Source organism: Hypanus sabinus, chromosome 7 (assembly GCF_030144855.1).
Source record: "Hypanus sabinus isolate sHypSab1 chromosome 7, sHypSab1.hap1, whole genome shotgun sequence".
NCBI classification, from domain to species: Eukaryota; Metazoa; Chordata; class Chondrichthyes; order Myliobatiformes; family Dasyatidae; genus Hypanus; species Hypanus sabinus.
The window spans coordinates 8314229-8337234 of NC_082712.1; the positions used below are offsets into that span (position 1 = coordinate 8314229).

Sequence of the window (23006 nt, forward strand, 5' to 3'; positions counted from 1 at the left end):
GCAGTAAACAGCTACATATCAGGTCGAGATATCTTAATCAGAACTAAAATCTCGACTCTCCATGGACATTGCATAACTTGCTGAGTTCCTCCAGCATTTTGTGTGTGTGTGTCTGTCCCAAGTGTAAATCAGTGGCCCAATCAACCTGCAAACAGTTCATTTGTGGGAGTAAAAGGTCTAATTCTAACGGAACTCCTTGTCTAAAACTGGTGCTGGTTTACGATTGTCACATGTGCTGAGATGCAGTGAAAAGTTTTTGTCTATGGGCCATCCAGACTGATTGAGAAAGTTAGAAAGAGAGGAAAAAAAGTCAGTTTGAATTCATGAGCAGATTAATTGGATCTGGTCAATGCAACCACTGTGGCCGCCTCCTCCCGCAGGACCTCCATTCCCCACTGTAGGAATCAAAAACGTCCATTAATACCGCTCCAGACCACAGTCTCTGGGGTAAGGCCCTGGTGAGATTATGGAACTTTGTGGAATTATTACAGGAAACACACCTGCACTGCCTCTGAGGGCTCTCTTTCTGATTTTTGTGAGCTCAAGTAACCCAAATCACTTTTTATTTACGCTTACGAGCCACTTCTGTACACATTGTGGTGAGGAGGTGGAACTATGGGGAAGGGTTGAGGGAAAAGAACCTGAACTCAGTGAAGCCAAAGATAAATAAACAGGTGGAGGGGCAGAATGGGGGCTCATGTGGAGTGTAAATCCCCACATGGAATGCTGGAAGTCCAGAGTAACAGACAAAATGCTGGAGAAACTCAGCAGGTTGGGCAGCATCTGTGGAGGGTGAGCAATGAGTCGCTAGTAAAGGCTGAGACCCTCTGTCAGGCCTGGAAAGGGAAGGGGCAGAAGCCAAAATGAGAGGCTGAGGGGAAGGAGTAGACGCTGGCAGGGGACGGGTGAGACTGGGTCGGGAAAGGGGAGAGGTGATAGGAGGAATCTGATAAGAGGACAGTGGACTATAGGATTATAAATGCCAACAGATTGTTTATTCATTTTAATAGATGCTGCCTGACCTGCTGAGTGCCTCCCGCATTTTGTTTGTGTTTCTCTGGATTTCCAGCATCTGCAGATTCTCCTGTTCAAGCTTAATTTGTGCTTTGTTACAGGGATCAATCTTTCTTTTCTTTTGGAGAAAGAGGGGTGGCCTTATAGAAATGCTTAAATTATTGAGGGGCGCCGCCAAGGTGGACAGTGATGGTCTTTTATTTCCCTGGGTAGGAGAGTCCAAAACTAAGGGCTGTAAGTCTGACGTAAGAAAGAAAAGATTTAAAAGGGACCTGACAGGGCCTCCTTTTCACACAGAGTGGTCAGTGTATAAATGAGCACCAGAGGAAGTGGTTGAGGCAGGGACAATAGAAGAATCTCTTCGATACAGTACTGCGTGGAAGTCTTGCACAGTACTGAAGGAACATGGGGGCCAGGTCTTACAGGGATGTGGGTCAAATGTAGGAAACCGACTAATTGGCTGAGCATCACGTTCAGTATTGACGAAAGAGCTCGTAACTGTGCTGTATTGCTCTATGATCTCATCAAACCTCCAGGAATTTGCAAAAGTGACTGCAGAGGATGATGTGCAGTAATGTTAATCTGTCTGTGTCCTGTCTCCTCATGGAAGGAACTGCGGAACACTCAGCTGCTGCTGAGGGAGAAAGAACAGCAGGTGGAGTGGATGGTGAGCAACCCCCCCTACCAGAAGGACGCCGAGATCGCCAGGCTGCGCCAGGCCCTGCAGGAGAAGGAGCGGCTCCAGGCCACCAGGGATGTCTGGTGCCGCTCGCTGGCCGAGGAGACGGAGCAGCTGCAGATGCGCCTGGCCGGCACCGCCAACATGTGCCAACAGCTGGCGCGACAGCTGGAGGAACAGCGCAAGAAGAGCCAGCACGGTGGGGAGACTGGGCGGGCCTCTACTCAGCAGCTCACTGAGGTAACAGACATTCCTCGCACCACTCAACGGAGAACTGAGTGGCATGTCTCAGTTTTTGATATCTTGTTGACTTGATCATTTTTACTCATTTATATTCAACATTATATTTTACATTGGGGCATTTACACCTACACTGGGGGAATTTACACTTTGTCGTCTTGTCCAGAATCAGGTTTAGTATCCTGGTTTTTGTCCTGAAATTTGATTTGCAGCAGCAGTACATTGCAATACTTAATAAAAATAACTAAATTATAATAAGTACACACACACAAATAAATGAGTAGTGTTAGAAGAAAGGATAAAAAAAGAAGAAAATAACTGAGGGAGAAATCTGATATCGGAGGGAAAGAAACTGTTTCTGCAACGTTGAGTGTGCGCCTTCGGGCTCCCGGACCGCCATCGATGGTGGCAATGAAAAGAGGCCGTGTCCTGGGTGAGGGGAGCCTTTATTGATGGATGCTGCCTTTTCAGGGTGTCCTTAATGGTGGGGAGTTGAGTGCCCATGCTGGAGCTGAGTTTGCAACTTTAAGCTGCTTTTTTTTTGATCCTGTGTAGTGTGTCCGTGCACCCCCCCCCCCCCCCCCCAGTTTTTGGTCCAATAAGCTATCGGAGTAGAATTAGGCAATTGAGCCCATTAAGTCTGTTCTATCATTCCATCATGATGCCTCTCAACCCCATTCTCCTGCCTCTTCTCTTCAACCTTTGATGCCTTACTAATCAAGATCCTCTGCTCTTAATATACTCATGACTTGGTCTCCACAGCAAAAAAATTCCACAGATTCATCACCAAAGGAATTCTTCCCCATCTCTGTTCTAAAGGGATGTCCTCATATTCTGAAGCTGTGCCCCCTGCCCCAGTCTTTGACTCTCTCACTACTGGAAACATCCTCTGCACATCCACTCCATTTAAGCCTTTCAGTATTCAGCTGGTTTCAATGAGATTGCCCCTCATTCTTCTTAATTCCAGTGAGTACAGGCCCAGGTACATCAAATGGTTCTTATACATTAACCCTTTCATTCCTGGGATCATTCTCATGAACCTCCTCTTGATCCTGTCTGAGATAAGGGGCCCAAACTCTCAATACTCCAAGTGCAGTCTGACCAATGCATTATAACTTAGTAGCTTGTCCATTTTTAAAATGGGACTTTTACATTTTACTTTGGATATTGCCTTCCTGTTGATACTACCAATGGTGGGGAGTGAGGTGGCAGAGTCCAATACACTCAAAAACTTCTGTACACCGTATTGGTCTCCTTGTTTATGAAAGATGATGCCAGCATTGGATATAGTCCTCAGGCTACTTTCTGCTCACAATCTTCCGAATCTGGTCTGACCCGTGCTTTATAAAGCCTCAGTGTTACACCATCTTGTAGATGTAGATCGTATCTGGAGAGCAACAACTGAATGAGGTTGCTGAAGGAAGATGTAGGCTGCCTGTGTAGTATTGTCTGTTCCAATACTATGGAAAGTTAATGGACCCCATCCTTGTAGGGTGGGCTTTCTGCCCACACACCTTGCAGACACCAGTTATGGAAACTCGTAGCTAATGGATTACTCACCTCCCTCCCCACCCCCCAGCCAAGAATTTCACTCTGATACAGACTACAATCCCAACATATTCTTTTCCCCACCTACCACCCCCACCCCCCGCCACCAAATCCCACCATGAACCTGCACAGGGCGACGATGCCAAGATTCCCCTCAATGATCAGTCTTCCAAGGGATGGTTTTGCAGCCACCTGGTGTCAGCTGAGAGAGATCGTCTCCAGCCAGCTGCTGTTGGAGACAACCTCGCAATGTGAATGTGGACTTTCCCATTCAGGCTCTTGATCTGATTTGATTAATGACGGGACTTTCCAGCAACAGGAAGGAACAAGGTTACAGAGAGCGTGTTATAAATGTAACCATGGTTCGCACTAGGTTCTACCCTTCCTGTTGACTGGGCTTTGATCCTTTTTAACTGGAGTTCTTTCTTTTTTTAAATATGTTTCTTTATCTGATTTGATGCTTAAATTTTTAAAACTCTGAATCTAAAATGATGCAACAGCAGGCATTCTGACGGGGTCATGTCATATAAAAAGTTCCAAGTACATGTATGTAACCACACTACCTTGGGATTCAATTTCCTGCAGGTATTTATGGGGGGAAAATAAAATGCAATAGAATTTTTCATAAAACTAGACAAAACTGACTAACAACCAATGTGCACAAGACGACAAACTGCAAAAAGAGAAATCCTGAAAACAAGAGTTGCAAGGAGTTCTTGAAAGTGAGTCTGTAGGTTGTAGAATAAGTTCAGAGTTGTAGTGACTGAAGTTATCCATGCCAGTTCAGGGGCTTAACTCTTCCTGAACCTGCTGATGTGGGACCTAAAAGCGCCTGTAACCTCCTTCCCAATGGCCTGGGTGACAAAGAGTTCTTGATGATGGATTCTGCTTTCTTCTGGCAGCACTCCATGTTACGTGCAGTCGATGGTGGGGAGGGTGTGTCTGGGTGTGTCCCCCACTCTCTGGGGTTTTGTTCCAGCCCAACAACTGCACCTTGATGAATGGATGATTCAGAAAGCTCCAGTCAGAGATATCAAAGATCCTCAAGCTGCTAATGAAATAGTCAAATGTGTGCCTCCTTCGTAATTGCATCAATATGTTGGGCCAGGGATAAACTCCAGAGATTTTAATGCCCAGGAATTTGAGCTGTTCATCCTTTTAACAACTGACCCTTCAAAGAGGACTGCTCTGTGTTCTTATTTAGACAACAATCTATTCAGGAAATAGATAGAATTTCCCCTTCCTGAAGTCCACAATCAGTTTCTTGGTTTGGAGGAGAGGACACAAGTAGTCAGATGAGTTATGATCTTACTAAACGCTGGACCTGACTCGAGAGTGGGTGTGACCTCTGCTCATTTGTCAGCTTCCTTAAAACCCGCCACTGCACTGCAAGCATCGGTTAACCCAAGTGCCCATCTGACTTGCTTTCTCTCCCAGCCAATCAGGAGGCAAATAGATTTTCTCATTATGCACATCAAGCATGATTGTTTCCAGAAATTTGTAATTAAATCAGAAGAGACTTTCTTCTCAAATGCCACAAAGATTATTGTCCCCTGCATTTTACTGAAACCTTTGGTATGGTAGATCAGTAGCCAGCACAATACTGCACAGTGCCAGCAACCTGGGTTCAATTCCCGCCACTGTTCGTAAAGTGTTTGTACCTTCTCCCCATGACCATGCAGTTTCCTCTGGATGTTTGAGTCCCAAAGACATGCAGGTTAGTAGATTAATTGATCACATGGGTGGTAATTGGACGGCAAGGGCTGGAAAGGCCTGTCACTGTGACGTATCTCAACATAAATAAAATTAGTCTGTGGTTCCAGACGCCTGGCTATTGCAGTGCGGTTAGTGACACCACCAAACACCACTTCCCTACAACTTGCTCACTTGCGAGAATAACTACAAAAAAAAAACTGCAGAGGCTGGAAATATGTAATAAAAACAAAAATTCTGGAAACACTCAGAAGGTCAGGCAGCAACTCAGAGGAGAGTTATCATTTTAGGTTGGTGAACCAGGTGTATAGTTCTAATGATGAATAGAGTTTCTTTCCCTGATGCTGCCTGACCTACTGAGTATTTACAAATTCACAAGGTATTTCCATAGTGACATTTGAACGTTAGATCAAAATTCAGGGCCGGTGTCAAACTTCTGATCCGTTCTCTCATTTTCCCAACAGCTACAACAGGGAGATACGCCAGACACCATCATGTCCAAAGTTCAGGAAGAGAACCGCATTCTCAGGCAGAAAGTTATTTATGTAAGTAATGACATTTTAAGTCTTTTGAGTTTCTTTGTAGTATCAAACGCCTCTTTCTTCATCTTGACAACTGGACTCCTCTGGTTCCAGCTTTTACTGGCAGCTGCCTGGAAGAGAATTTCCAGTGTTGGGGGCAATCCATGAAGTATTACTGGGATGAGAGGGAAAGAACTCTGATCTGTATTCTTTGTTCAGAAGAACGAGGGCTGGGAGTACATAGAGCAGCACAGGAACAGGCCCTTCGGCACACAATGTTGTGCCAAATTAATTAAATGGCTAACTAACCTAATTCCTTCTTCCTTCACATGTCCACGTCCTTCCATTTCCCTCACATTTGTGTGCCTATTTAAACGTCTCTGATGTATCTGCTTGTATCACCACCCCAGGCACCCACCACTGAGTTTATAAATAAAAACAAACTTGCTCCTCACATCTCCTTTTGAAATACACCCTTTCACCTTAAATGAATGCCCTCTGGTATTAGATGTTTCAACCCTGGACAGAAGATGCTTTCTGTCTGCTCCCTCTATGCCGCTCATGATCTTTTAAACCTCTTTCAGATCTCACAAGCTTCCACTGCCCCAGAGAAAAAAGCCATGCTCGTCTTATTATAACACATGCCTCTAAGCAAGAAACATCCTGCTAAACTTCTACAAACCCTCAACATTTTTCTTATGATGGGGTGACCAGAACTGTGTACAATACTCCAGGTGCAGCCTAGCTAGAGTTTTATAAAGCTGCAACATAACTTTCTAACTTTCAGACTCAGTGCCTCGACTATTGCATGCCATATGTTTTCTATGTAACCTTATCTTACTGAAGTATTATATTCTTGATGAGTATAAGAGGGAGAGTGTTCGGGTGACTCCACTGATGGAGAGTCTTGAACAAGGTTAGGGAGGGGAGATCATTCAGAACTCAGGTCAGCAGGGATGACGTCTTGGAGGGATGTGAATCCCCAACCTGGCAGGGTTGTGGCTATATAATTGTAGATAAATGTGTTCAGTTCTGCTCACCTCATTATAGGAAGGATATGAAAGCTTCAGAGAGGGGGTGCAAATTGCTGCCTGGATTAGAGAGCATAAGGTGAGTGAGTTAGGGCTTTTCACTTTGGAGTGAAGGATGAGAGGTGTCTTGATGGAGGTGTACAAGATAAGAGCCATAGACAAAGTGGACAGCCAGTGACTTTTTCCCAGGGTGGAAATGGCAAATACGAGTGGGCATAGTTTTAAGGTGTTTAGACAAAGGGTATGGGTGGTGTGGTGGGGTGGGGAGATGCCAGACGTAGGCTTTTTTTTAAATTACACAGTGGTGGGTGCATGGATCACACTGCTGGGGAGGGTTGGGGTAGGGGTGGTACAGGCAGATTAGGAATGCTTAAAAGACTCTGAGATGAAAGAAAAATGGAGGGCTATGGGCAAGGGAAGGGTTATATTGATCTTAGAGTAGGTTAAAGGGTTGGCACAACATTAAGGGCTGAATGGCCTTTACTGTAATGTTCCATGTTCTTTAAGTGTTTGAAGGATTGAGGAATCAAGGCTATGTGGAACTGGCACAGAAAAGTCGAGGTCTTCAGCAGATCAACCACGGTCATATTTATGATGGGGCAGAGATGAGGGGCCAAAAGGCCTATTCCTCCTCCTACTTGTTCCTGTTCTCTCTCTATCCACCATTTCCAAGCAGCACTTTGTAATAAGCTAATTCCGGTGGGTGTCCCCGTTGATGTTGTTGTCACACGTACAGGAGCATCAGAACGAGGACTGACCGACTGGGCTAATTGCTTCTTCCGTCAGGCTCTGAGACTAACGGATGCCCTGTCACCTCTGAGGTCTCCTCACTACAATAGTGAGTTGCTCACCCCTGCTGTGCACTACATGTACTTTTTGAATTGTGTGTTATGAACTTATTTATGGTAATACTTGGTTTATGTGCTGTGTGTGACGTGGTCTGGAGGAACATTGTTTCGTTTGGCTGCATGTCAGATGACAAACTTGAAGGACTGAGGTGCAGGGAGAAGATTCTGTTTGTGTGCCATCCAGACAGATCATTTTGTACTTGAGTATATTGCGATAGTACAAAAGGGTGAAAGAGCAATGCAGAATAAGGTGTTAAAGTTACAGAGCCGGTAATGTGCAAGGGCCATGAGGAGGTAGATTGGGAGATGATCTTTTAGCAAGTGAGAGGTCCATGGAATAGTGTTGCAATGGGATGGATGATGTCCTTGTGCGACATGCTTCCAGGCTTCAGATTTATACAGTGAAATGCATAATTTGCATTAACAACTAACACCCTGGGAGCAGCCCGCAAGTGTTGCTACACATTTCAGCACCAACGTGATGTGTTCAGCAAAACAACAGTTTTTTTTGTATCTTTCAAAATGCTGGAGGAACTCGGCAGGTCAGAGAACATCTATGGAAATGAATAAACAGCCAGTGTCTCAGGCCAAGACCCTTCTTTGGGACTTGAAAGGAAGGGGGAAGACACCAGAATAAAAAGATGGGGTGGGGGAAACGGGAAGGGGGATAACTAGGAGGTGCTGGGTGAAGCCTGGAGGGTAGGAAAGGTAGAGAGTTGGAAAGGAAGGAATCTGATGAGAGGAGAGTGGACTGTAGAAGAAAGTGAAGGAGCAGGGGACCCAGGAAGAAGTGATTGGCAAGTGAGAAGAGATGAGAGGCCTGAGTGGGGAATAGGGGGGGGGGGTGGGGGGGTGGGGAGGAATTTTTTTTTTACCAGAAGGAAAAATTGATATTCGTGTCATCAGGTTGGAGGGTGGCTAGATGGAATATGAGATGTTGCTCCTCCACTCTTGAGGGTGGCCTTATCTTTTGTCTGACAGGAAGAAGGAGAAGAGTGATGTTCACGGTGGTGGGATCTTTAACGTAAGCTGCTTTCCCGTTTCTTCCTACGGCCCAAAGATTTGCAGATCAGTAGATTAGTTGTCTGTTATAAAATTCTCAATGTGGAGGCAGCTGGTGGTATCTTAAGACGATAAGGTATAGGAGCAGAATTAGGCCATTTGGCCCATCATCTACCTGCCTCCATTTTCCCTCTTAGCCTCAATCTTCTGCCTTTCCCCGTATCCCTACATTCCCTGACTAATCCGGAATCTCTGCCCTAAATATACCCACTGACTTGGCCTCCACAGTCACCTGTGGCAACGAATTCCACAGATTCACCATCCTTTGGCTTAAGAAATTCTTCCTTATTTTCTTGGGGGATTGAAGGTCCAGCAACTCCACCAGTTTTGCCACTCCACTGCCCACAAGGTAGGTGTTGTTACAATGCTCAAAAGACATTTGGGCAGGGACAGAGATAGGAAAGGGACAGCAGCATACAGACATAATGGGGTTAGCTTTGGTGAGCTGTTCCAAAGGGCCTGTTTCCCTCCTGAGTGACTCCAAGACTTTGTCCACACCACAAGCAGGATTGAGATGTCTCAAGAGTTGTGACGTCTCTGGTTTCTTCTCCTTCCAGGTGGAAGACCTCAACACCAAATGGCAGAAGTATGACATTGGGCGGGAGGACTACGTGAAGAGGCTCCACCTCGAGCTGAAGGACCTGAGGTCGCGGCTGGAGCAGCTGGCTGGATTCGGGGGCCCCCAAGCCAACGCGGACGTCCTACGGCAAGAGATCATGCGGCTGAACCGGCGGCTGGAGGAGAAGATGGAAGAGTGCGATCGGCTGGTGGGGTTCAGGGACAGCCTGGACAAGGAGCGGGCAGTCAACCGCCAGCTCCGTGAGCAGCTGCAGGACATGCAGGCAGCAGGTGGAGCCACCAGGGAGCGCATGCAGATGCTGGAGCAACAGGTATGGATACCTTCCTCATCTGGGGACAACCCGCCATGTACCTGGAGGGTGACTGGTTCAAATTCATTATTGTAGGCAAGAGCCTTGTTCGGAAAATCATGAGAGGCACAGATAAGGTAGGTTGTCGCAGACATTTCCCCAGGGTAGGGCTGTCTAAAACTACAAGGTACAGATTTAAGGTGAGAGGGGAAGGATTGAAAGGGGACCTGAGGGGCATTTCTCTCCTTCGGCCCATAGTGCTGTGCTGACCTTTTAACCTACCACAAGATCAATTTAACCCTTCCCTCCTACATAGTCCTCCATTTTTCTTTTATCCAGGTGCCCATCGAAGAGTCTCTTAAATGTCCCTAATATATCTGCCTGCACCAGCTCTCCTGGTAGCATATTACATGCACCCGCCACGCTCTGTGTCCGAAAAAACATATTCACCTACCTCTGACATCCACAAGCACCTTAAAATTATGCCCTGGACCCGGCACTGATCTCTGTGGTACGCCAGTCGGAGAGGCAACCATCTACAATCACTCTGCGGTTTCTCCTGCAAAGCCAGTGTCCAATCTAAGTTACTATTTCATCGTGAATGCCAAGCGACTGAACCTTCTTGGCCAACCTCTCATGCAGAACCTTGTCAGAGGCCTTGCTAAAGTCCATGTAGACAACATTGACTGCCTTGCCTTCATCACCTTTCCTGGTAACTTCATCAAAAAGAACTCTAAGATTGGTTAGACTTGACCTACCGCATACTAAGCCATGTTGATTATCCCTAATCAGTCCCTGTCTATCAAAATACTTACACATTTGGTCCTTTTAGAACACTTTCCAATAACAGAACAACATCAGCTATCCTCCAATCCTCTGGCACCTCACCTGTGGCTAAACACATTTTAAATATCTCTGCTGGGGTCCCTGCAATTTCTGCTGCAGCCTCCCGTAGGATCTGAGAGAACATCTTGTCCGGCCCTGGGGATTTATCCATCATAATTTACCTCATGATAGCAAACACCATCTCCTCTGTAATCTGTATAGCGTCCATGACCTCACAGCTACATTGCCTCACATCTACAGTCTGTCTATCTCCTGAATAAATACTGTTGCAAAAAATCCATTTAAGATCTCCCTCATCTCTTTTGGCTCTAAACTTTGATTACCATTCTGATCTTTGAGAGGACCAATTTTGTTGTTTGCTATTCTCTTGCTCTTAAAATACCTGTAGAAGCCCTTGGGATTTTCCTTCACCTTGTCTGCTAGAGCAATTTCATGCATCCTCTTTGGTCTCCTGATTTCGTCATTAAGTGTTCTCTTGCATTTCTTGTACTCCTGAAGTACCTCATTTGCTCCTTCCTGCTTCTGCCTGCTGTGCACTTCCTTCTTTCTCTTAACCAAGGCCTCGTTATCTCTTGCAAATCAAGGTTCCATAAACTAATCATTCCCTGGCTTTTATTCCAAAAGGAACATAAAAACTGTACTCTCAAAATGTCACCTTTGAAGTTCTACCTCTTACCAAAATCACCTTTCTCAGAAAACAAACTGCCAGATGCATTCTGATATGATCAAAATTGGCCTTTCACCAATTTCGAATCTCATTCCAAGGACCAGGTCAATCCTCCATAATTATCTTGAAACTAACGGCATTATGATGCAAAGTGTTCCCCTACACAAACTTCTGTCACCTAATAGGAGATCAAATATCAGACTTCCTCTAGCTGGGACCTCTACATACTGATTAAGGAAACTTTCCTGAACATGTGACAATATTGGAATCCCAGTCAATATGTGGAAAGTTTTAAATCACCTACTGTCACAACCTTCTGTTCCTTTCAATGACCTGCAATCTCTCTACAAATTTGCTCCTCTAAATCCTGTTGCGTGGTGGATAGTATAATTCCATTACCATAGTCATCCTTTTCATATTCCTCAGTTCTACCCCGAAAGCCTCAGGAGACAAGCTGTCCGGTCAGTCCTATCTGAACACTGCTGTGACATTTTCCCTGATTAGCAATGCCATTCGTCCCCTTTAATCCCTCCCGCACTTCCATGTCTAAAGCAATGGAATCTCGGAACATTGAACTGCCGGTCCTGCCCCTGCAGCAACCAAGTCTCACTCCTGGATACTGTGCCATCATTCCACATGCTGATCAACGTGAATTACACAACACTTCCGTGACAAAGTAAACTAGGGCACTAGTACAAGCTGACCAAGAGAGAAACAGAAATAGCTCTCGCTGCAGAAAACCACTACAGTTTGGACTTTACAGGAAAGATGGTTTTGTCCATTCGGTTCCTGGAACCTGCTGCTCATGTTCCCCTTTTGTTTTGGGCCAGCAGGGTACTGTGCTGGTTAGTGCAATCACTGTACAGCTCCAGCTGTAACATTTGCGTTTGATTCCTGCTGCTGTCTGAAAGGAATTTGTACATTCTTAGTGACTGTGTGGGTTTCCTCTGGGTCCTCCAGTTCCTCCTCCAATCCAAAAAATGTACAGATTAGGATTAGTAAGTAGTGGGCATGCCTTGTTGGCAGCTGAAGTGTGGCAAAACTTGTGCGCTGATTTGCTTTGATGCAAATGACACATTTCACTATATGTTGGGGTAGCTAACTTCATTCACCTCAACACTGAACACAACCTATGGACTCGCTCTCAAGGACTCTATAACATACCACAAAGTCCAAATAAAAACTGTGTCCATGTTACTCTCCTCTGGGTTCTGATTATCAGCTCAGGTATTAGATTCCAGCACTGTTCCTTCTCATCACCCTCCACCAACTATCTCCACCTTCACTCTCCCCTCACTCCAGCTATCATTCACTTGGCTCTGTCTCTTACTTAAAGCAACTCAGACAGAAAGTGGCGTCCATCATCAAGGACCCCCACCATCCAGGCCATTCTCTTCTCATTGCTGTTATCAGGAAATGGGTCCCACACCTCCAGTATCTACCCTTCTGAACCAGTGTGGATAACTTTACTCAGCTCAACACTGATCTGATCATTCTAAACAACATATGGACTCACTTTCAGGGACTCTGCAACTCATGTTACACCAAGGTCCCACACCACCAGGTTCAGGAACAGATATTACCCTTGGTGGTGGTTCTCCTATCACCTGCACGGATTTGACATGTTACCTAAAACTTCGACAGACTTCTATATGTACTGCCTGGTTGCATCACGGCCTGATATGGAGACACCAACGCCCATGAACAGAAAAGCCAATTAAAAATGGTGGCTATGGCTCTGTCCATCACAGGAAAAGCCCTTCCCACTATTGAGCACAATTACAAGGAGTCAGTGTCCATCAACAAGGACACCCACGATCCAGGCCATGCTCTCTTCTTGCTGCTGCCATTGGTCTCATACCAGCCGGTTCAGGAACGGTTACTACCCCTCAACCATCAGTGACCGAAACCAGCTCCCTCACTCACTCTGGACTGATTTCACAACCTGCACACTGACTTTCAAGGACTCTATGATCCATCTTTGCAGCATGTCTGTTTTATTTTTCATTGATTCTATTGTATTTCTTAGTTCTGTGAATGCCTGCAAGAAGATGAATCTCAAGGTAGTGACAAATTTACTTTGATATTAAATTCACTTTGAATTTTGAACAGGGATAGGAAAGCTTTAGTGAGAGAGGGGTCAGATGTGAGCAAGTGGAACCAGCTTAGAACAGTATAGCACTGGACAGGCCATTTGGCTGACACAGTTGAGTCAATCTTGATGCTAATTTATACTAAATATCTTCCTGTGTATTATCCATACCCATATGTTTATATTCGTGTGTCAGTTGAAAAGCCTCTCCAACTTCACCAAACTGCCTGCTTTCATATTGCCCTGGTAATCTATTCTAGGCATCTACCACTCTGTGTTTACATATTAAAAAGATCATCTTGTATCATCTTTTGAAGTTTTCCTTTAGATGGGCACTTTGATTGGCTTGGATAAGTTGGGCTGTTTCTGTGCTGCGTGACTCTTTGTCTCCATCCCTCTGCCCATCGTGCTTGTTTACCAATTAACTCGGCCCTGTGTCAGCTAATTGACAGGGGCCTGAGATGATCAGTGATCTAGGAAGCCCCATTCTTCTCTCTCTCTGCTCAGTTCTGTCGCGAGGTTTCAACCCAAACCATTGACAGTTCCTTTCCTCCCCACAGATGCCGCTTGACCTGCTGAGTCTCTCCGGCAGATTGTTGGTCCCATTTATATTATTCACAGAAAATATATAGTGCAGCACAGGAACAGGCCATTCAGCCCACCATGTCTGTGCTGACCCCAATGCCAAATTAAACTTAATTGCTTCCACTTTTACGTGGACCATCTCTCTCCATTCCATAAGCCCAGAAGTCAAAGGAGCCAAATTAGGCTATTCAGCCCATTGAGTCTGCTCCACTATTTGATTGCCTCATTTATTTTTCCCTCTCAACCCTATTCTCCTGCCTTCTCCCTGTAATCTTAGACTCCCTTACTAATCAAGAACCTATTAACCTCTGCTTCAAGTAAGTACATCCTATGATTTGCCCTTCACAGCTGTCCATGACGATGAATTCCACAGATTCACCACCATCTGAATAAAGAAATTCCTCCTCATCTCTTTTCTGAAGCGACAGCCTTCTATTCTGAGGCTGTGCCTTCTGGTCCAAGACTCCCCCACTATAGGAAACGTCCTTTCCACATCCACTCTATCTAGGTATTTTGATATTTTATAGGATTCAATGAGATCCTCCTTCATTCTTCTAAATTCCAATGAGTTTAGAGCCAGAGACATCAAGTTCACCCTTTCATTCCCAGGATAATTCTCGTGAACCTCTGAAGGCTAAACACACCCGTTCCTGGATATGGGACTCAAAACTGCTCTAAATGTGGTCTGACGAATGCCTTACAAAGCCTCAAACATTCACTATGTCCCTCAGAAACTATCCTCACTCTGCTTTCAGAGGGAAGGTGGACCTTAGGAGAGTCAGTAATGTCCCTGGTGAAAGTTTCAGCCCTCCACCTCTCAAGCCACAAGACATTAATCAATCTATGATCAATTGAGGAACAGCTTGGGAAATTCCTCTTAAACTCTAAGGCATCAGGAACTATGATTCATTCTAATAACAGAAAATGACCTCTTCTACTGATGAGTTCCCTATTCTTTTCAATGTGGGACTGCAGTGACTCACCTCGTGATGCCTAGTGCTTTGTTCCAAGAATGAGCCCAATGATGTGGACCATCTCTTCCTGTTTAACCTTTTCCCATATTCTTCCCACAAACATGTTTCCTCCCTATTCCCCACTCCCTCCAGATTCAACCCAGTTCATTTTATTCCTGCTAAATAAGGAACTTGTGTTTGTCAACAAAGGAACTGGACAAGGTCAGTTACACTCTCGAGCCTGTTTCGAACGCTGCATTTTACTTGCTACACGTACATAGAAGCATGCGGTAAAATGCAGCATTCGCATCAACGTGCGAGAATGTGCTAATGGCAGCCCGCAAGTGGCGCCAACGTAATATGCACTAACCGTAACCCGTACGTCTCTGGAATGTGGGAGGAAGCCCTCGCACGGTGTTCCCTGTGCTGCACAAAAGAATTTAAACTGCACACGAAAGGTTGTCACCCTCTACCTTGTTGGCATGTTAAGTATATTTCACTATCATACACAATCACATTTCCTTTTCTAGCTTCTGATGCGGACAGTGTTGGCAAAATGGTGTTTGTGATGATTTGACTGCAGATTTTAGAATTGACATATTTACACTGTTTTAATTGAAGAAATTTTCAGTGTGCACATGGTGTGGTCACTGAGTAAAAAATTGGACATCAAAAGATTCTTGTGCACACTTGTAATTACTAATAAGAGAGAACATGACCCACACAGACCCAGGGAGAATGTACAAACTCCTTTCAGATAGCAGTGGGAATTGAACCTAGATCTTAAAAGATAAAGATTAGGTTTATGTGTCTTATGTGCATTGAACCATACAGTGAAATGGGCCGTTTGCATCAATGAAGGCAGTCTGAGGTGGAGTGGGGCAGTCCGCAAGTGTTGCAATGCTTTCATTCCACATGTCCTAGAGTCATAGAGCACAGGAACAGGACCTTTGCTCTTATTGTCCAGTATCTGTACTGATACAGTTTACCATTCTGTATTTTACTGCGGGCCGGCTGGTAACGGTGTAGTAACATCAGCTCTGGACTTTGGGCAGATAGTCCCCGAGTTTGAACTCGGCCGCGTCCCAACCTGGGTTGCATCTGTGCGGAAGAAAAGCCTGGCAATCTACTTGTCCGTAGGGTTTTCGTGGCAAGGTATACAACTACACTATCCGTGGGGTCACCATGAGTCGCTAGCAACTCAACAGCACTCAACAACAACAATTCTTAGTTACTTGTCTAGGTATTGTGCTGGTAGCTGCCTCCATCTTCAGACATTCCCAACTTATCTTTAGCTGAAGGTCTGTGGAATTCTTTGCCATAAGCGGCTGTGAAGGCCAAGTCATTGGTTATGTTTAAGGCAGAGGTTGATAGATTCTTGGTTAGTTAGGGTATGAAGGGATATGGGGAGAAGGCAGGAGATTGGGGCCAGTTTTAAGGTGCCAGTAACCTGCCATTACCCCTTCTCCTGTTAGTAGAAATGGTTCTGCCAGGCTTAGTAGCTAAGCCATGTGTCAGGAGTTGAACTTGGATGTCAGAGGCTATTTGAGACACACACCATTGGGAGCATTTAGTAGACAGTGGGAGCTCGTCCCCATTACCACCCCCCGACAATAACAGCCTTAACTGGAGACCCGATAGAAGCTTATATTTTATAGCCTGGTATGGTGGTAGAGGCAGAAGCATTCAGAACTTTTGAGACATGTTTTGATAGTCACACAAATATGAGGAAAGTGGAAGGATATGGACATTGTGTAGGCAGAAGGGATCAGTTTAGTAGGCCACTTGATTACTAATTTATGGTCAACACAACATTGTGGGCTGAAGGGCCTGTTCTTCAGCTGTATGTTCTGTAAATCTTTAGCAGAAGATGCAAATTGCCTAAAAAACATATACCACCAGGATCAAGGACCGCTTCTACCCCATTGTTATCAGGCTTTTGAATGGACCCCTTGAAAAATAAAGTGGACTCTTGACCTCGATTTGATCTTGCACTTTTTCAGTAGCTTTTACACTTACATTCTGCATTCTGCTATTTTTTTTTTTAACCTTGTTCTACCTCAGTGCCCTGTGTAATGATTTGATGTGTATGAACAGTATGGGAGACAAGCTTTTCACTGTATCTTGGTACATAACACAATAATAAGCTGATGCCAATACCAGTTTGAGAGGCATAGATAGGGTAGACTAGGGGTTCCCAGCTGTTTTTTATGCCATGAACCCATACTATTAACCAAGGGTTCTGTGGAACCCAGGTTGGGAACCCCCGGCCCATACACAGTCTTTTCTCTGGGATTTAAATGTCAGATTGAAGTTGAAGGTGGGGAGGAGTGGATTTTAACTCAGAGAGTGGTAATTACCTGGAATAGCATGCAAGACGAGCAAGATTATGTACTATGCCAGTACAGGCCCTCTGGCCCATGACGTTGTGCCAGCCTTTTAACCCTTTCCTTCAATATAATATGCCATTTTTCTTTAATTCATCTATCTATCTGAGAGTCTCTTAAATACCCAAAGCACACCTAACACCACTCTGGTGGGATGTTTCATGCGCTCATCGCTGTGTGTTTAAAATAAAAACTTGCCTGTGACCACCACCCCCCTCAGTACTTTGCTCCAATCACCTTAAAATTATGCCCTCTCGTATCAGCCACTCCCACCCTGGGTGGAAGAAGGGCACTGGCTGTCTGCTCTGCCTTGTTGATAAAACAATAAGCACTGAAACTACTAGAGTAATACCAGCCTAAGATCTCCTAATGGAAAGGAAGCTGCTTCCTCCTCCTTTCCAGTCCTGTTGAAGGGGTAACGTTGACTGTTTATTCCCCTCCATAGGTGCTGCCTGACCTGCTAAGTTCCTTCTGCATTTTGTGTGTGTTGCTTAGGATTTGCAGCATCTGCAGAATCTCTTGTGTTTATCTTGTAAGGCCTACATTGGACTCCTTCCAATGTGGGTCCAGTATTCTGGGCTTGATTTAACCAAGTTACTGTCTAACTTAGTGTTTAATAGATTGCACTTCAAATCTAATTTTGTTCCTATCTGCCACTGTCGATAAGAATGGACTGTAAGAATTCATTTTGAGATGACTGGAATATAAAAGCAAGGATGTAATGCTGAGGCTTTTTAAGGCATTGGGCAGACAGCACTTGGAGTATTGTGAACAGTTTTGGGCCACTTATCCAAGAAAGGATGCACTGACATCAGGGAGTATCTAGAGGAGGTTCACGAGGATGATTCCAGGAATGAAAGGGTTAACAGAGGAGTAATTGATGGCTCTGTATTCACCAGAGTTTAGATGAATGAAAGGGGGATCTTATTGATACCTATCAACCAGTGAAAGGCCCCGAGACAGAGTGGAAGTGGAGAGGGTATTTCCCGCAGTGGAGAATGGTAGTGTGTCACTTTAGAACAGAAATGAGGAATTTCTTTAGCAAGAGTGTGAGAATCTGTGGAATTCATTGTGACAGATAGCTGTGGAGGCCAAGTCATTGGGAAAACCTAAAATGGAAAACTTATTTTCTTGATTAGTAAGGGTGTGAAAGGTTATGTATTTGGAATTACATCATGGAACAGGCCCTTCCAGCCCAGCAACCCACTTAGTCAACACTGACCTAAACACAATGATCAATTAACTTGTACTACTCTGGAACGTGGGAGGAAATGGTGGGGGGGACCCATCTGCAGAGAGCTTCAACACCCTGGTTTGTAATAACAGTACACTAACATCTAGTGGTGCTTATGAGGAGAAGACAGGAGAATTGAGATTGAAAGGGATAATAAATCAGCTCTGACAGAGCAGACTTGGCCTAATTCTGCTTCCATCTCTTGCGGTAATGATATTTGTATGTGGGCCTCAAGTCTCTACTGCTTTCAGACTACTGCTTAAGTGATCTACATTTTATTTTAGATCCAATCGTTTTTTCAAGTTATGTCAGATTTAGCCAATATCACAGTGCCATCACATGTCGAGCATCTTGTTTGTGGATACATACTCTTCTCTCCAGGTCCAGAGTGTAGTCTCAGCAAACTCTTGCTGGACCTCACCAGTCACATCCATCACTTGGATAGTCCCCACTGTAACTCATTCAGTTTCCTAATTGGGTCAATAATAGCACATCACCGGTAACCGAGGGAAGTCCCCATTGTAACAGGAAGCCTGGTGGCCGATTCATAGACAGCACTAGTCATCGTTTCAGTCATTGGATGAATAGTGGTCATTCACCAATGCTGAGGTGATTTCTCCAGCTTTTGGCGGATGCGTCATGGGATTTTTCTTTCATCTACCTCACGGCTGAGAGGGAGTGAAGTCTCCGCGTCTGCCCATCTCTGTGGTGAAGTCACTGGATTTAAGCTTAATTAAGTTGATAGCCAGGGTTCCACACTCTGTTACTTGCTCAGATTTTGCCCTGCTCAATCATGTCACTCAATCAATGCCTCACAGGGCCAGAGACCCAGGTTTGATTGCGGCCTCCGGCACTGGCTGTGTAGAGTTTTTATGTTCTTCCTCCCACCTCTCTGATACTCGAGGGTTTGGATGTTAGTTGTCCGTGAGTGGAAGAATCTAGGGGGAGTTGACAGGAATGTTAGAATAATGCAATGGTATTAGTATCCTGATGAAGCCCGAATCATCGACTATTTCTTACTCACCAGAAATGCTACCTGACCTCCAGCATTTTATAAGATATAGGAGCAGAATTAGGCCATTTGGCCCATTGAGTCTGCTCCACCATTTCATCATGGCTGATCCGACTTTGCTTTCAGACCCAGACTCTTGCCTTCTCCCCGAATCCCTTCATGCCCTGGCCAATCAAGAATCTATCAACCTCTGCCTTAAATATACATAAAGACTTGGCCTCCACAGCTGCCTGTGGCAAAGAATTCCACAGATTCACCACTCTCTGGCTAAAGAAATTCCTCATCTCCATTCTAAAAGGATGCCTCTCCTAAGAGGCCGTGTCCCCTGGTCTTAGACTCTTTTAACACAGGAACTAACCTTTCCACACCCACTCTATCAAGGCATTTCACCAGCTGATGGGTTTCAATGAGGTCACTTCTATTTCTTCTGAATTCTCGTGAATACAGACCTTCATGTGACAAGCCATTTTATCCTGGAATCATTTTCGTGAACCTCCTTTGAACCCTCTCCAGTTTCAACACATCCTTTCCGAGATAAGGGGCCCCAAGCTGCTCACAATACTCCAAGTGAGACCTCACCACTGCTTGAAAAAGTTTCAACATTACATCCTTGCTTTTATATTCTAGTCTTCTTGAAATGAATGCTCGCATTGCATTTGCTTTCCTCACCAGATTCAACCTGTGTTTTGTATTTTCTCTCCACTTAGAAAATAGTCAACCCTTCTAGTAGCCTTCTGAAGCCTACTTCCTCAAAACTACCTGTTCCTCCACTTACCTTCCTAGCATCTGCACTTCGCAACAAAGTTATCAATTCCATCATCCAAATCATTAACATAAAACATAAAATGAACTGGTCCCAACACAGACCCCTGGAACATGGCTAGTCACCGACAGCCATCCAGAAAAGGCTCCCTTTATTCCCACTCTTTGCCTCCTGTCAATCAGCCACTGCTTTATCCATGCTAGAATCTTTCCAGTAATACCATAGGCTCATAGCTTGTCAAAGGCCTTCTGAAAATCCAAATACACAACATCAACCAATTCTCCTTTGTCCATCCTGCTTGGTATTTCTTCAAAGAATTCCAACAGATTTATCAAGCAAGATTATTCCTCGAAGAAACCATGTTGACTATGGCCTGTTTAATTATCTACCTCCAAATACTCCGAGACCTCATCCTGAATAATGGACTCTAACATCTTCCCAACCACTGAGGTCAGACTAACGGGCCTATAGTTTCCTTTCTTCTGCCTGTCCCTTCTTTGCAATTTTCCAGTCTTCCGGAGCCATTCCAGAATCTAATGATTCTTGAACGATCATTACTAATGCCTCCACAATCTCTTCTGCCACCTCTTTCAGAACTCTAGGGTATACACCATCTCGTTCAGGTGACTTACATAGCTTCGGACCTTTCAGTTTCTCAGGAACCTTCTGTCCAGTTATGGTAACTTCACACACTTCAAGCCCCCTGACGCCTGGAACTTCCATCATATTGCTAGTGTCTTCCACAGCGAAAGCAAAATCCTGCTTTCTCCCATAACTGTTGATACCCTTAATGAAAAAATCTTCCAATCTTGCTCAATAACTCATAAATCATCTTGGCATAGTTTCCAGCTTAATGACATCTTTCCTACAACAGGGTGACCAAGACTGTACACAGTCCTCCAAACAATACACACAAATGCTGGAAGAACTCAGCAGGCCAAGCAGCATCTATGGGGACAAAAGTACACTTGATGTTTTGAGCCGAGACCCTCTGGCAGGACTGGAGGAAAAAAAGCTGAGGTGTAAATTTAAAAGGTGATAGGTGAAACATGAAGGGGCAGGATGAAGTAAAGAGCTGGGGAGTTGATTGGCATGAGACATCGACTGGACATTTTTTCCCCCATGGATGCTGCCTGGCCTGCTGAGTTCCTCCAGCATTCTGTGTGTGTGTTGCTTGGATTTCCAGCATCTGCAGAATTTCTCGTTTGTGATTCCACAGTCCAAGTTCAGCTTCAACAACATCCTGTACAGCTATAGTCTAACATCCCAAATTCTATACGCAGTGCCCTGACCGGTGCAGGCCACCCTGTCTACCTGTGGCTCCATTTTCAGGGATCCATGTACTTCTACTTATATGTACCTCTGATCCACACAACACTCCCCAGTGCCCTGTCACTCACTGTGAAAGTCCAGCTCTGGTTTTGACTTCTCAAAAAATCAACCCTTCAATGTTCCCGACATTCTAGTCTGGAATTCCATGTACTTACCCTGCGGTGATAAGTCTGGACACGGGAAGTTCCCCGCTCTGCTTTGAATTAGTGCCATGGGATTTTTTTCTAAACTTACCTAGGACGACAGATAAAGTATCCGTTTAACTAACAAGACTTTTGCTCACTAATGATACACAAAAGCATAGGTGTCAAACTCAAGGCCCACGGGCCATATCCGGCCCGGCGTACAATTATATCCGACCCGCGAGATCATTTTAGATAGATCTATTATTTTAATTATTAATGGCCTGGCGATATGAAGCCTATGATTGTAAGTTAATACCAATCATAAAAATAATGCTTGCTCAGCAGTCTTCTTCATAAGAAACGGAATTTGTGAAGTGAAACACTTTGTAGTTATAGCAGAGACTGAGACACGTGAGAACAGGCTGAAAAAACGGAGGCAATGAAAGCTGCATTCGCACGCGCCCGACTGATCCGGCCCACATGAAGCTGCGTTTTGCCCAATCCGGCCCGTGACCTAAAATGAGTTTGACACCCCTGCACAAAAGGAATCTGAAGACAGGAACGTCACCAAGGTTTTTGTATGTTTCAAAAAAAATCTCAATAGGATCATAGCAAAATTGCCCTTCCACTTGTATGTGGAGATGATCTCGCTGAGTTTGGTTCCCTCGTACATCAGAGTCGAGACTTCTCGTGAATCTTAGCGCTCTGTTTATGGAAACCAGTCACCCCTGTGTGGACACTGCGTACACTTTTCACTGCCTCAGTAAAGCACAAGCAAAGGCCCCTCCACCCCGGACATTCTCTCTTCTCCACTCTTTCATGAGGCGGCATGGTAGCATTGCGGTTAGCGTAACGGTGTTACAGCACTAGTGACGCAAGTTCAATTCCCACCCAGTGTGTTTGTACAGTTTCCCCCATGACGATGTGGGTTTCCTCCCACATTCCAAAGATGTGCGGGTTGGCGGGTTACTGGACTGGTGGGTGTAATTGGGCAGTGTAAGTATGTTGGGCTGAATGGGACTGTTAATGTGCTGAATCTTGGAATAAAAGTAATCTATTCCTTTCTGCCTACACTGTGTCTATGTCCCTCCATTCTCTGCACATTCATGTACCTGTCTTGCCTCTTAAACACCCCAGCCTCCACCTCGGCTGTATGTTCCACACAACCACCACTCTGCGTTTTTAAAAAAAAGTGTTGCCCCATACATCTCTTTTGAAACTTTACCCCTCTTACCTCTGATGCATGCCCTGGTATATTAGATATTTCTCTCCTGGGGTAGAGATGCAGGTTGTCTGTGCCTCCGTGTGAGGTGTGTGCCCAGTGATGGAGGCGATTCTCGCTGCATTCATCCCTTTCGCCAGCCGCCTGTAAACAAAGCATGGGGGGAAACTCAGTAAGCCAGGCAGCATAAATGGAGGGGTTCGAGCTGAGACCCTTCATCGGGACTGTTTCCTTCCAAGTTCACTCCCTTCCATAAATGCTGC

The 23006-nt window shown here is 45.0% G+C and overlaps 1 protein-coding gene across 3 annotated transcripts in view; it reads left to right on the forward strand.

Moving 5' to 3' along the window:
* tnip2 (TNFAIP3 interacting protein 2) overlaps window positions 1–23006 on the forward strand; it is a 39864-nt gene that overhangs the window by 10726 nt on the left and 6132 nt on the right. For all 3 annotated transcript variants that reach the window (XM_059974161.1, XM_059974160.1, XM_059974158.1), the window contains 3 exons: window positions 1625–1933; window positions 5659–5739; window positions 9214–9546. In XM_059974161.1, the coding sequence (XP_059830144.1) occupies window positions 1625–1933; window positions 5659–5739; window positions 9214–9546 (723 nt within the window). The remainder of the gene's footprint in view (window positions 1–1624; window positions 1934–5658; window positions 5740–9213; window positions 9547–23006) is intronic.